Source organism: Lithobates pipiens, unplaced genomic scaffold, assembly GCF_037356315.1.
Source record: "Lithobates pipiens isolate NorthernLeopardFrog02 unplaced genomic scaffold, aLitPip1_a1.2 Scaffold_8, whole genome shotgun sequence".
NCBI lineage: Eukaryota > Metazoa > Chordata > Amphibia > Anura > Ranidae > Lithobates > Lithobates pipiens.
Genome location: NW_027507903.1, coordinates 601,027,491 through 601,041,971, shown reverse-complemented (window position 1 = coordinate 601,041,971; position 14,481 = coordinate 601,027,491). Strand labels below are relative to the sequence as shown.

At 47.8% G+C, this 14,481-nt stretch overlaps 1 protein-coding gene across 2 annotated transcripts in view; it reads right to left on the bottom strand.

Annotated features, from left to right (window-relative positions):
- LOC143961287 (mucin-17-like) overlaps positions 1–14,481 on the bottom strand; it is a 90,568-nt gene that overhangs the window by 11,463 nt on the left and 64,624 nt on the right. For both annotated transcript variants that reach the window (XM_077470540.1, XM_077470539.1), the window contains 3 exons: positions 14,165–14,310; positions 11,609–11,671; positions 835–997 (listed from right to left, as the gene is read on the bottom strand). In XM_077470540.1, the coding sequence (XP_077326666.1) occupies positions 835–997; positions 11,609–11,671; positions 14,165–14,310 (372 nt within the window). The remainder of the gene's footprint in view (positions 1–834; positions 998–11,608; positions 11,672–14,164; positions 14,311–14,481) is intronic.

Genomic DNA, 14,481 nt, shown 5'->3' with positions numbered 1-14,481 from the left:
CGAAAGGCCTGCGCTCGCCTCCGACATCCTCTTCGCCACTCAGCCTTGCCGTTGATTGGCTGGAGTGGATGGATTGAAAGCAGCGCAGCCATTGGCTCACGCTGCTGTCAATCACACCCAATGACGCGGCGTGCCGGGGGGCGGGGCCGAGTGATACAGTGAGTGGCTATAGCCGCCGGCTGTATCACGGGAGCGTGCCCGCAAGTATTTCTCACCATGCAAGGGAGCTCGCATGAACGTGAGAAGTGCTTGCGGGGGGAAGCAAAGACAGCTGCCGAGGGACCCCAGAAGAGCAGGTTCGGGGCCACTCTGTGGAAAACAAGCTGCACAGTGGAGGTAAGTATAACATGTTTGTTATTTAAAAAAAAAAAAAAATCTCTTTACAACCACTTTAAGGATGTGATTGCTTACTAGGGGCAACACATATCATTTTTCCTTTTTCCAGTCTTTATCATTTTGGCGCAATTTCTTTTATTTAAAAATACTTTTACTTAGTACCTGCTGCTGAACCCCCCCCCCAAAAAAATATCTATGGCCCTGCCCAGGCACACCTGGCACACTCGGCACACCCTGTGCACACGCCTCTGTGTATAAAAGTAGTTGGGTGGTTATTGAGCCCCTTCTGTCTTGTAGTCACAAAGGCTGTGTGTGTGTGTACTCAGTACAAAGGGTAGTCAAAAATGTGATAAATCATGTGCAGCCAAAGGATGCAGCAAAGAAAGATAAAGAAAAGATGATAAAATAAAAATGAAAGCAAACAAATGCATAGCAAATGTTTAAAAGGTAGATAAAAGCAATAATGAGGGCTTAGGCTTCTAAAACAAGTTTACTCACAAGCATTCAGCTCCATCTGTTTTGATTTGGCAGGTTCCAACAGTGCAGTTGACGTATCTTGGTGAGACTAAATCACACTGAGATACACAGGAAAGACCATCATCTTCGACCACAGCATCAAAGTAGTTAACAAATAATGCACTAATGTTTCTCACACAAAGCTCTAAGAAGAAGAAAAAAAGAAATAAATGACACACTGTTCTGTTTTTTTATGTTGAATTTTATAAATCAGGTCCAGGCATGGGCAACAAAGAAGCAGTGTAGACTCATAAAATTCACGAAAACATACCAGACTGCATAACCATTTTCTTGGTTACAGTTAAAGTGGTTGTAAACCCATACAAACCATTTTGACCTACAGGTAAGCCTAGATTAAGGCTTACCTGTAGGTCCAAGAAATATCTCCTAAACCTATACGGTTTAGGAGATATTTGCCCGTAGACAGCGGCGCACAGGCTCACTGAGCGTGGCATCGTCAATGATGAAGATGCCGCGCACGTCGGCTCCCGTGCACATGCGCGGGAGTGACGTCATTGCGGCTTCGCCGAATGACAGTGGCAGAGCTGCGAGACCTCACCGAGAAGATGGATGCGCCAGACTACAGGGGACAGCGGAGACTTCGCTGGCTCCTGTGTCAGGTAAGTGACACATAATGGACTACTATGCAATGCATAGTAGTCCATTATGCTTTGCCTTTGCAGGGAACGAAAGAGGAAGTAAACCCATCAGGGTTTACTTCCTCTTTAAAGCAACTAAGCTTGGTCAAGGACCTACCCCCCTGCCTGTTACTTGATACTGAAGAAGCATTGGCATGCTAGCGATGTCCTTTCTCAAATCAGCAAACTCTTTGTGACATACTGAGAGCACTGTGTGAAGCCATAAAGCCTGATTGGCTTATACAGTGCCTTGCAAAAGTATTCACCCCGGTGAGATTGACACCTCGCGAGCCCCGTCGCCTCGTATGGATTTAAAGGGGAACCCCTACGCAGAAAAAAACGGCATGGGGGTCCCCCCAAAGTCCATAGCAGACCCTTATCTGAGCACGCAGCCCGGCCGGTCAGGAAAGGGGATGGGGACTAGCGCCCCCCCCCTCCTGAACTGTACCCAGCCATGTGCCCTCAACATGGGGGGGGTCCCCCAAAGTCCATAGCAGACCCTTATTCGAGCATGCAGCCCAGCCAGTCAGGAAAGGGGGTGGGGACTAGCACCCCACCTCCTGAACCATACTGGGCCACGTTCCCACAACATGGGGGACTGTGACATCATAAGGGGCGGGTCACCATGTGACATCACTCGGTGACCCCACCCCTTATGCCTTTATAAGTCACCGCACAACGCGTTCCCTGCCATTACGGCCGGAGAGAGCTTTGTGTCAACATTGGAAGGAAGAAGAAGAAGGCGGCGACAGCAACAAGTGACAGCAACAAGACCGGTCCAACGCTAGTAAAAGAGCTGTAAGAAGATAGCGGAGGCCTGGCAGAAGAAGCAGAGAGCAGGATAATACCCCCAAAGTCGGAAGAAGACCCCCGGATGGCGACGACGACGAAGGAGAAAGCCGGGCTCCTCTGCTAGTAAAAGAGCTAACGGTAAAAGAGCAGAATATAGCGGAGGAGCCCGGCAAGAAGACCCCCGAAGTCGGAAGAAGATCCCGGAGCTGTCTAATAAAGTACTTTAAAAACCTGTGTTATGTTTTTTTATTAACACTTTTTTCCCCAGGTGAATGGGTAGGGGTACATCATACCCCATACTCATTCACATAGGGTAGGGGGCCGGGAATCTGGAGGCCCCCTTATTAAAGTGGGCTCCCAGATTCTGATAAGCCCCTGCCCGCAGACCCTGACAACCAACGGCCAGGGTTGTCGGGAAAATGCCCTTGTCCTCATCAACATGGGGACGTGGGGGTTCCCCTTTAAATCCATACCAGGCGACGGGGCTCACGAGGTGTCAATCTCGCCGATGGAGGCGGCGACATTCACTTCCTTCGCTAGTCCCGTCTATAGAATATTTTAAAAAAAAGTCACAGTCACTTTGCTGAGTAGGGATGAGCCGAACACCCCCCGGTTTGGTTCGCACCAGAACTTTCGAACGGACCCCACGTTCGTTACGAACGTTAGAACCCCATTGAAGTCTATGGGACTCGAACGTTCGAAATGGAAAGTGCTAATTTTAAAGGCTAATATGCAAGATATTGTCCTAAAAAGGGTTTGGGGACCTGACTCCTGCCTCAGGGGACATAGGTCAATGCAAAAAAAAGTTTTAAAAACGGCCATTTTGGCGGGAGCACTGATTTTAATGACGATTAAAGTGAAAAAAAAAAAGTGAAATATTCCTTTAAATATGGTGCCTGGGGGGTGTCTGTAGTATGCCTGTGAAGTGCCACGTGTTTCCCGTGTTTAGAACAGTCCCTGCACAAAATGACATTAAACGGAAATAACACCATTTAAAACTGCTTGCGGTTTTAATGTTATATCTGGTTCCTGCAATATGGTTGAAAATCATTGAGAAAAATGGCATGGGTAGCCCTCCCTGCCCATTATCAGCCTATTTGGGTCTTGTACGCATATTAAGGGGAACCCAGTACCCATATTAAAAAAAGGAAATGCGTGTGGCCCCCAGGCCCTATATACTCAGAACAGCAGTATACAGGCGGTGCAAACAAGACAGGGACTGTGTAGGTTTGTTGTGTTAAGTTGAATCTGTAAGTAATTTTCAACTGGTACATTTTTAAAGTGTAGCTCCAGTCAAAAAAAACTATTTTTAAGCTTTTTGGAAAACATAGGGAAGGGTTATCACCCCTGTATAATTTGTTTTGTCGTCCATCTTTTTTCATCTCACTTGCTGCTGTCTCCTTGCGTTTGCAAGTAGGTGATGTTTGTAAGTTGGATGTTTGAAAGTAGGGGCCTGCCCTATATGCTCTGCAGAAATGGCGGAACAAGGTGTTGGTTTTGCCACAACATTTTAAGCCCTCAAAGTCACTCTTGGTGGGCGCTGGAGCGCCCTGCTGTGAACGATTATATCAAGAATTGTAATTACATGCCATTGTTGAACAGTGGTAGAAAAATTGATCTTTGGTGGTTGTGGTGCTGGTGCCACAACACTATAAGTCCTCACCGTTACTCTGGGTGGGCACAGGAAGGGGCCCTCCTGTGAAATATTATATCAAGAATTGTAATTACATGTCCCTGTTAAACAGGGGCAGAAAAATTGGGCCTTAGGCACTGGTGCTGGTGCCACCACACTGCAACCTCTGCCATATACTCTAGTTTTAATGCAGGAATTAGCCCTGCTGCAAAGCATTGCATCAAAAATTGTACTTAAACGCCCCTGTTAAACAGGGGCAGAAAAATTGGGCCTTAGGCACTGGTGCTGGTGCCACCACACTGCAGCCTCTGCCATATACTCTAGTTTTATTGCAGGAATTAGCCCTGCTGCAAAGCATTGCATCAAAAATTGTAATTAAACGCCCCTGTTAAACAGGGGCAGAAAAATTGGGCTGCTGGCATCACCCAGAACCAAAAATGTTCTTCCAACATATCAGCGGAGGAGGAAGAGGATAGACAATCAACATAACAGGACAGTCACTCAGCATCAGCATAGGCAGTCTTGAAGGGATGTGGTATTTCAAAAAAAATTATTCGGTTACATCAGCTTCAGGTGCTTGGTAGCTGTGGGTGATCCAAGACTGATTCCATCTTGATGAAGGTCAGTCGATCAACTGATTCGGTGGACAGGCGCACCCTGTGATCAGTAACAAAGCCACCAGCAGCACTGAAGGTGCGTTCCGAAAGAACGCTGGATGCAGGACAGGCCAGTAGCTCAATTGCATACTGTGCAAGCTCTGGCCAGTGATCCATCCTCAAGACCCAGTAAGCCAGAGGATTTTCAGTGGGAAAGGTGTCCAAGTCTGACCTTGCCCCTAGGTATTCCTGCACCATGTAAATTAGACGCTGGCGATGGGTGCTGGAACCAATCATACCTTGGGGCTGCGGACTAAAAAATTGTCTGAAAGCATCAGTCAGACGGCCACCTTCTCCACCGCTCCTTCTGACCGATGCCTCAGCAACACGTTGTCCAGGACCAGGAGTTTGTAACCTCCCAGTCTCTGGGAACGCGTTGCACAGAGCTTTCTGCAAGGCCTCCCGGAGATGTCTCATCCTCTGCTCCCTCTGCGATGGCAAGATAAGGTCGGCAACCTTACCCTTGTACCGTGGATCAAGGAGAGTGGCCAGCCAGTAATGGTCCCTCTCCTTGATCCGAAGAATACGAGGATCCTTCCGCAGGCTTTGCAGGATCAGGGAGGCCATGCAGCATAGGTTAGCTGAGGCATTCGGTCCGGAGTCCTCTGGGTCACTAAGGACAACATGATCCGCAGCTACCTCCTCCCAGCCACGTACAAGTCCACGTGTTTCTTGGGACTGTAAATCATCCCTATAAGACTGCTGCTGCTGCTGCTGATGCTGATGCTGAGTGCCAGCCTCCACCTCCATGCTGACACAATCATCCTCCTCCTCCTCTTCCTCCTCCTCATCCTCTTCCTGTGTGATGGGTGGCACAGCAGGAACACTGTCTGGATAAAGGGGGCCTTGAGAGGCAAGGAAGTCCTCCTCTTCCTGCCTCTGTTCTGCCTCAAGTGCCCTGTCCATTATTCCACGCAGCGTATGCTCCAAGAGGTGGACAAGAGGTACAGTGTCACTGATGCATGCACTGTCACTGCTCACCATCCTTGTGGCCTCCTCAAACGGTGACAGGACAGTGCATGCATCCCTGATCATGCCCCACTGGCGTGGTGAGAAAAAACCAAGCTCCCCTGACCCTGTCCTGGTGCCGTAGTCGCACAGGTACTCATTGATGGCCCTCTGCTGCGTGTGCAGCCGCTGCAGCATGGCCAATGTTGAGTTCCATCTGGTGGGCATGTCACATATAAGGCGGATCTTGGGCAGGTTCAACTCCTTTTGGAGCTCAGCCAGCCGAGCACAGGCATTAAATGATCGGCGGAAATGCACACAGACTTTCCTGGCCTGCTTCAGGACATCATGTAAGCCGGGGTACCTGCCCAAGAACCGCTGCACCACCAGGTTAAGGACGTGAGCTACACAGGGCACATGGGTCAGTTGTCCCTGTCGGAGGGCGGAGAGGAGGTTGGTGCCATTGTCGCAAACCACCATTCCTGGCTTAAGCTGGCGTGGCGTCAACCACCTCTCGGCCTGTCCCTGCAGAGCTGACAAAACATCCGCCCCAGTGTGGCTCCTGTCCCCCAAACAAACCAGTGCAAGCACGGCATGGCATCGTTTTGCCTGCGTACTTGCGTAGCCCCTGGAACGCCTACGGAGCACCGCTGGTTCTGAGGACAGAGCACTGGAAGAGGCCATGGAGGAAGAAGAAGAGGAGGGGGTGGAGGAGAGAGGTGTGTCACAACCAATAGTAGCATTTTGGAGGCGTGGTGGCGGAACAACCTCCAACACTACTGCACCTTGTCCTGCATCCTTCCCAGCAGCCAGAAGAGTGACCCAATGGGCCGTGAAAGACAGGTAACGTCCCTGTCCATGCCTGCTGGACCATGAGTCAGCGGTAATATGCACCTTACCACTGACCGCCCTGTCTAGCGAGGCAGGGACATTGCCTTCCACATGCCGGTAGAGAGCCGGAATCGCCTTCCGTGAGAAAAAGTGGCGTTTGGGGACCTGCCACGGAGGAACCGCACATTGTACAAACTCACGGAAGGGGGCCGAGTCTACCAACTGAAAAGGCAGCAGTTGAAGTGCTAGCAATTTAGCCAAGCTAGCATTCAACCGCTGGGCATGTGGATGGCTGGGAGTAAACTTCTTCCGCCGGTCCAGCAGCTGGGGCAGGGACATTTGCCTGCTATAATCGGACGTGGGTGTACCACTAGCAGAGTTCCCATAAGCACTTGGCTGTGACACACCTAATTCTACACCTTCATTCCTCTCAGAGCAGGTTTCAGAGAGGACTGAAGGTCTAGTGTGGTTGGAGATGCCAGCTGATGAGGAGCAAGGAGAGGTCCGCTTTGTTCTTTGGTGTGGGTCTTTGAGGTACGCTTGCCAACGAGCTGCATGGCAGGTCAACATATGTCTGGTCAAGCATGTGGTGCCCAAGCGGCTGATGTTTTGGCCACGTGAGATACGCTTGAGACATATGTTGCAAATAGCAGCGGTGCGATCTGATGCACTCGTCTCAAAAAAGGCCCACACCAAAGAACTTTTAGAATAACGCGCAGAGGAAGCGCTCTGCGCAGGCGGAGCTCTGCGGTGTGATTCAGTCGGTGTGCTGCCCCTAAGCTGGCCCCTGGAGGGCATCCTGCCTCGTTGGACATGTGCCTCCTCCTCCTCCTCCTCCTCCCTCCTTCCAGGCACCCACGTGGAGTCAGTGCCCTCATCATCCCCTCCCTCTTCATCGCTGTAGCAAACCTGGCAGTATGCTGCAGCTTGTGGAACATGACTGCCAGATTGCTGTCCTTCTTGAGCATCCCCTCTCTCTGCGCTCACGCTACTGCCTTCCTCTAGCTGAGTGTCATCATCAGAGCCCACCAAACACTGGGCATCCTCCTGGAGCATGTACCCAACACTGTGCTCAAAGAGTTCAGGAGACTCCTCAGGAGGACGTGGTGGATCTAGGGAAGGAGTCACTGATGATGACATTGAGAGGAGGGAAGACGATGCGTTGGCAGCTGCTTTGCTACTACCCTGAGACTGGGTGAGAGAGGATGAGGAGGATGAAGGGGGCTTGGTCATCCACTCTACCAAGTCGTTGGCATGTTGCGGTTCAACATGTCCAGCTGCAGAAAAGAAGGACAAGCATGTCCCATGGCCACGTGCTGATGACAATGCACCGCGTCCACGACCAGCACTGTTGTCTCTAGACACAGAGCCTGCTTGCCCTCTTTTATCGGCTCGCGCCTGTCTGCCTCTCCTTGCTGGCTTTCCAGACATGGTAATGGCCTGAAGGGAGTTGGGTAAAACAGTAGTTGGGTAGTTTATATTGTGCTGGAGGCACACAACACCCACTAACTCCTGCAGATGCCTTTCTTATAGAACAGCAGAGATAAAGGGGTATATACAGATGTATACTGTGCTGTGCTGGAGGCACACACAACTTCCAATAACTCCTGCAGATGGCAATTGGGCTCAAATAGAGAACAGCTATGTAGGTGGATTACAGCGGTATGTACTGGGTACAGAGCACGCAGACAGCACGCACTATCTCCTAACACTACTGACTGCAAGCTCTATTATTAAAGATGGACCACTAGCTATATAGGTGAGGTGAATATCGCGGTGTATACTGCGGTCAGGGCACGCAGACAATAACCAGAAAACAGCAGAGATAAAGGGGTATATACAGATGTATACTGTGCTGTGCTGGAGGCACACACAACTTCCAATAACTCCTGCAGATGGCAATTGGGCTCAAATAGAGAACAGCTATGTAGGGGGATTATAGCGGTATGTACTGGGTACAGAGCACGCAGACAGCACACACTATCTCCTAACACTACTGACTGCAAGCTCTATTATTAAAGATGGACCACTAGCTATATAGGTGAGGTGAATATCACGGTGTATACTGCGGTCAGGGCACGCAGACAATAACCAGAAAACAGCAGAGATAAAGGGGTATATACAGATGTATACTGTGCTGTGCTGGAGGCACACACAACTTCCAATAACTCCTGCAGATGGCAATTGGGCTCAAATAGAGAACAGCTATGTAGGTGGATTATAGCGGTATGTACTGGGTACAGAGCACGCAGACAGCACGCACTATCTCCTAACACTACTGACTGCAAGCTCTATTGTTAAAGATGGACCACTAGCTATATAGGTGAGGTGAATATCACGGTGTATACTGCGGTCAGGGCACGCAGACAATAACCAGAAAACAGCAGAGATAAAGGGGTATATACAGATGTATACTGTGCTGTGCTGGAGGCACACATAACTTCCAATAACTCCTGCAGATGGCAATTGGGCTCAAATAGAGAACAGCTATGTAGGTGGATTATAGTGGTATGTACTGGGTACAGAGCACGCAGACAGCACACACTATCTCCTAACACTACTGACTGCAAGCTCTATTATTAAAGATGGACCACTAGCTATATAGGTGAGGTGAATATCACGGTGTATACTGCGGTCAGGGCACGCAGACAATAACCAGAAAACAGCAGAGATAAAGGGGTATATACAGATGTATACTGTGCTGTGCTGGAGGCACACACAACTTCCAATAACTCCAGCAGATGGCAATTGGGCTCAAATAGAGAACAGCTATGTAGGTGGATTATAGTGGTATGTACTGGGTACAGAGCACGCAGACAGCACGCACTATCTCCTAACACTACTGACTGCAAGCTCTATTATTAAAGATATATAAATATAGTGAAGTGAATAGTGAATATCGTGGTGTATACTGCGGTCAGGGCACAGACAATAACCACTACACAACAGCAAGATAGGAAATCAGCCAAAAACGATCGGTGTGTACTGTGTTGAAGGTACACAGAACACCCACTGCTTCAGACGCCAACACACTACACGAGGCCGCCGCTATGGCGGCCTTATATAGAGTGGGGCGTGCACTACACAGCCTGAGCTATGATTGGCCACAGGCAGGATACCTGTGGCCAATCATGGCTCTCCTCGCTGCTGGCGCTGCGATTGGCCAAGCATGCGGGGTCACAGTGCATGCTTGGCCAATCATGAGCCAGCAATGCACTGCGCCATCGCAGTGCATTGTGGGCCGTGCGCGCCACACGAATTTTGACGCGAACGGACCAAGAGTTCGGATTTCGCCGAACGGACGAACAGCCAATGTTCGAGTCGAACGTACGTTCGACTCTAACACGAAGCTCATCCCTATTGCTGAGTAACCAATTACTTTTCCACCGTAGTAACCGAGTAACTAATAGACATGTGCAGAGTGAAATATTTTGTTTCACAATTTCGTTTTCATCCAAAAAATAAACTTATTTAGTTACTCCCGAAATTCGTTTTTATTATTTAGTTAGTTATTATTTTGTTTTTCGTTCAAAAATTGCATTCGTCCGAAAATCCACATGAATTATGGTCGAATCTGTCTTTGAAGGCTTATGTCGAATGGGCATTCAATCAGCGCTTGCAGTCAACAGCTGCATTCTCTGATCAATGTATTCTGGTGCAGAGGGAGTAGTCCCCCTGTCAAAAAACAATGTCTCAGTGGGAAAAAAAATGTTTTTTTCATTCAACCTACTGTGTGTGTGTGTACCTAACATTGGGGTGGCATTTTAACCAGCACTGTAAGGAGTCACTACTTTCACTGACCACCAATAAGGATGAGCCGAACACCCCCCTGTTCGGTTCGCACCAGAACCTGCAAACAGACCTAAGCTTTGTGTGAACTTTAGAACCCTATTAAAGTCTATGGGACTCGAACACTCAAAATCTAAAGTGCTAATTTTAAAGGCTAATATGCAAGTTACTGTCCTAAAAAGTGTTTGGGGACCTGGGTCCTGCCCCAGGGGACACGGATCAATGCAAAAAAAAGTTTTAAAAACTGCAGTTTTTTCGGGAGCAGTGATTTTAATAATGATTAAAGTGAAACAATAAAAGTATAATATTCCTTTAAATTTCGTACCTGGGGAGTGTCTATAGTATGCTTGTGAAGGGGTGCATGTTTCCCGTGCTTAGAACTGTCCCTGCAAAGTGTCATTTCGCAAAGAAAAAAAGTATTTTCAAATTACTTTGAATTGTCGGCTCCCGTAATACAGAGAACACACGTGAATGTGTGCATGGGTGCACGCACAATGCATGCTCAAGTGTTGACAGGTCTTCAGCTGTTCCCTGCGTCCTGCATTAATCCAGTGTGTTCCCTTTGTTGCCAACCCAGCTTGCTCTTGACCTGATTTTGAATTCTGTTCTTGACTTGTTGCCAGTTCCTGACCTGGCTTGTTCCTGGCCTGGCTTGTTTCTGACTTTGGCTCTGCTTATGATTGGGTACCTCGCTGCCCACCTGTTAATATCCCTGGCTAATCCGATGACCCTGCTCTTGTCCCTGATCTAGTCTTTCCGACCAGTTTGAGTTTCTACTTGGCCGCCTGTTGTTGCAGTTCTTCCTGCTGAAAGTCTGCTGAGAGCTCTGACAAGCCACATGTCCTGGGCCTGCAGTGCAAGCAGAGCTCCTCTTTAAGCTTGGCTGGTCTGCTAAGTACAGCTACTATTCCTGGCCTGATGGTTCACCAGTCTCCTAGGGACCACATCTCTTGCTGAAAGTTCTCCAATCAACATCTGCTGGCACTCCTGTCTCTTGGTACCCTCTGTCCAACTCTGCATTTTTGATGCAGGAAAAAAAAACGTACTGGACTGAATGTGGTGTGAACTGGCCCTAAGCCCAGGTTCACACTGACAGTGGGATTGAAATCGTACAAGTTAAGTTGAACTCGCACAATTTCATACCCGCATGTCAGTCCCAACTTCAGGGGATATTTCAGAGACATCTGTGTGGGTTGTTGCACAGATGTCTATATAAATTGCACCGCAAAGTCGCCAAGAATAGTACAGAAACAACTTTTGGCAATCGGTTTCGGCGCCGCAAAGTCGGCATCCCACCGATTCAGATGGTGCCATTGCCGGTAATAGCCGCCGATTTAGCAGGCGATTTAACATGTCAAATCGCATGCCAAATCACTGCAATGTGAACCTAAGCTGAAGGAGTTTGTCCACAGATTGCATTCATACATGTGGCAAGCTTTGAAACTACACCTTGCACCTTTAAAACTTACCTTTTTCAGTAGGTGGAATATGTGGGGTAATTGCCCTTAATCCTTTAATACAAAGAGGTCCACCTGTAATAAGAAAGAAATGGGATAAATACTTAGAATTACATAGAATCATATAATAATGTAGAGTTTATGGACACCTGACTATCACGCCTAAAAGAGCTTATTGGACTCCCCATTCCAAAACTATGGCTATTAATCTGGTGTAGGCCCCATCTTTAACATTCTCCAATCTTACAGGAATGCACTCCATAGGATTTTGTGAGTGTGTCTGGGGGAATTTGTGCGCATTCAGCCTAAGAGGCATTTTGTCAGGCCAGGTACTGAAATCTGGGTAAAATTTGGTATTCCTTCTCATTACAAAGATGCTTAACCACCTCCCAACCACCGTATAGTAAAATGACGGTGGGTGGGATTCCTCTTGTTCTGGAATGACATCATATGAGGTCGCCCCAGTGTCACCGTTCTAGGACACGGCGCAGCCTTGATCTCGGTGACAAGAGACAATGACGTGCCTCTTTATTCATGTGATCATCAGGGGTGACCAATCACAGCCAGTCACATGTAAACACGGAAGTGCCATTTATCATCTCTCCCCACTCTGTCAGTGTGAGGCGAAAAGAACTGATCAACAGCATCTCCTCGCAGGGAGATACAGATAATAAAGGTGTACAGATAATCGGGGGCACTGATCAGCAGTGCCCTGATTACAATGCAGCCCCAACAGTGCCCAGCAAGTGATGCTAGTCTGTGCTCATCAGTGAAACCAATCAGTGCTGCCGTTCAGTGCCCATCAGTGCTTGCTCATCAGTGCCGCTCACCAGTGCCCATCAGTTCTGCCCATCAGTGTCGTTTAGCAGTGCCACCTATCAGTGCTCATTAGTGCTGCCTATAAGTACCATCCACCAGTGCAGCCTATCAGTGCCCAGCAGTGCTGTCTATCAGTGCTCATCAGCGCCGCCTATCAGTATCCATCAGTGTGGCATATTAGTACCTCCTCATCAGTGCCATCTACTCTCACCAGCCGCCAGTGCTCTCAGAGGGTATTGACCATTCTCCAGGCAATAAAGAGTTTTCATTTAAAGTGGATTTCCATGTGTCTCTAAAATGTTCTTGCAGTGGGCTCCCCCTTTCCCTCAGGACTGCAAGAGTTAAATGCTTGTTTTGTATAGTGGGATAGAAACAGTGGTGTATTTTGCCTTTGTGCTGCCCTAGGCAAGACTAAAATTATGTAAATTTGCCCCACCCCTTCTGGTTTAAGATCTACCCCTGCGTGGACTCTCAAGTGGTGGCTCTCAGTCTGGGCCTATCTGCGCCTCTACGGGGAATGACTGAGATTGGCGGCCCAGTCCGACCTCTAGTGTCCCTTCTGCAGGTGGGTAGCGCCTCCCCCCTGTAGAATGCCGCCTGAGGCAAACACCTTGTTTTGGGTGTTTGGGATGGGGTGGGCCTAAGCTCAGGGAACTTGTGCCCCAGGGAATTCTGGGTCTTTTGGAAGAATTGGATGGAAGAGCTGCCCCCCCTCACGTCCCCTTTTTCCTCTGTTATGGTATGTCACAGCTTGCTGCGGTTTCTTGACCTTGCCAGCAATTTAAGTTGCTGTAATGAGCTATGACATTGATGGAAAAATTGGAAGTAGGCTTATGGTAAGGACAGGCCCCACTTCCCCCTTTTGGAATTGAGTGCTCACAATACGACTGTGCCTGGCACTAGTTAAATGTGTTCACATGTTACGTATTTGAATTTAATAAAGCTGTGGCCTTGCCCTTTCCAACATAATACATAGCTCCCAACTGTCCCTGATTTCAAGGGACTGCCCCTCATTTGGAGCAATGTGCCTCTGTCCCTCTTTCCTCCTCATTTGTCCCTCATTTTGGTCTGATCTATATACTTGTATATAAAATTAACTTTTTATCGATCAAAAAGTGTTTTCAACTGCTAAACATTTCATCTGATTCCACTTGGGGGTTTAACCAATCTTGTTTTTTTGTAAAATTCTCCTTTAAGGGGCGTGGCAAAGGGTGTGTCCTATGTCTGCGTACTTTTGCTGATAGGTGTCCCTCATTCCCATCTCAAAAAGTTGGGAGGTATGCTAAGTGTTTTATTTAATGGGGTAAAAGGGCAAGGGTGGTGGGGGATTTGAACCCATTGTGTTACATTCATTTGTACCTAGGCCCATAGTGCCTCAGCAGTCATGTGGATGCGCATTTCATTTTATTATACATAACTTCATCTTGAATTTATCTGTTTTGGTGTCTTTGTATGTATGGATTGCATGGGTTTTTATCGACATGCTCTGAACATTTATTGTCAATAGCACCTTTTAGAAGTATATTTACCTAGAAAAATTGTGACGTTTTCAATACTTATTTTTCTCGCTTTATATAGAACATTTGATGTAACCAATGTCTTTTTAGACTCTGAGCAAAATAAGGGCTCATAGAGAAATTTAACAGAACCATGAACTTACTCCTTGCAACAGCAAGCAGGAATGATTATAACTGGATGATATATAACTATATCTGATACAAAAGACGTCTGTAAGGTGATCATACTTACCGCCATCTTGGCATTTTTCTGTATTGAGTATTTTCTCCACCTCCTTGTAGTTTTTTTCATATTGATCAGCGACGGGCTGAGTTTTATTGAATGAAATTCTTATAATCACATCATGAATGACGACAATAATACCGTTGGGGGCGTTTCTGTTAGACACAAACCAAATTGTATAAATTGAAATTCAGTTTCACCAAATGGATTATGACAAGATTCCAGTAGGAACTTCCTTATGTACTTGCTTGCTCTGAGGGACTTATTTATGTAGCGCCCTGCTCCTAATGAGCAGACGCTATTGTCTTTTGCAAATTTAAGTTGTC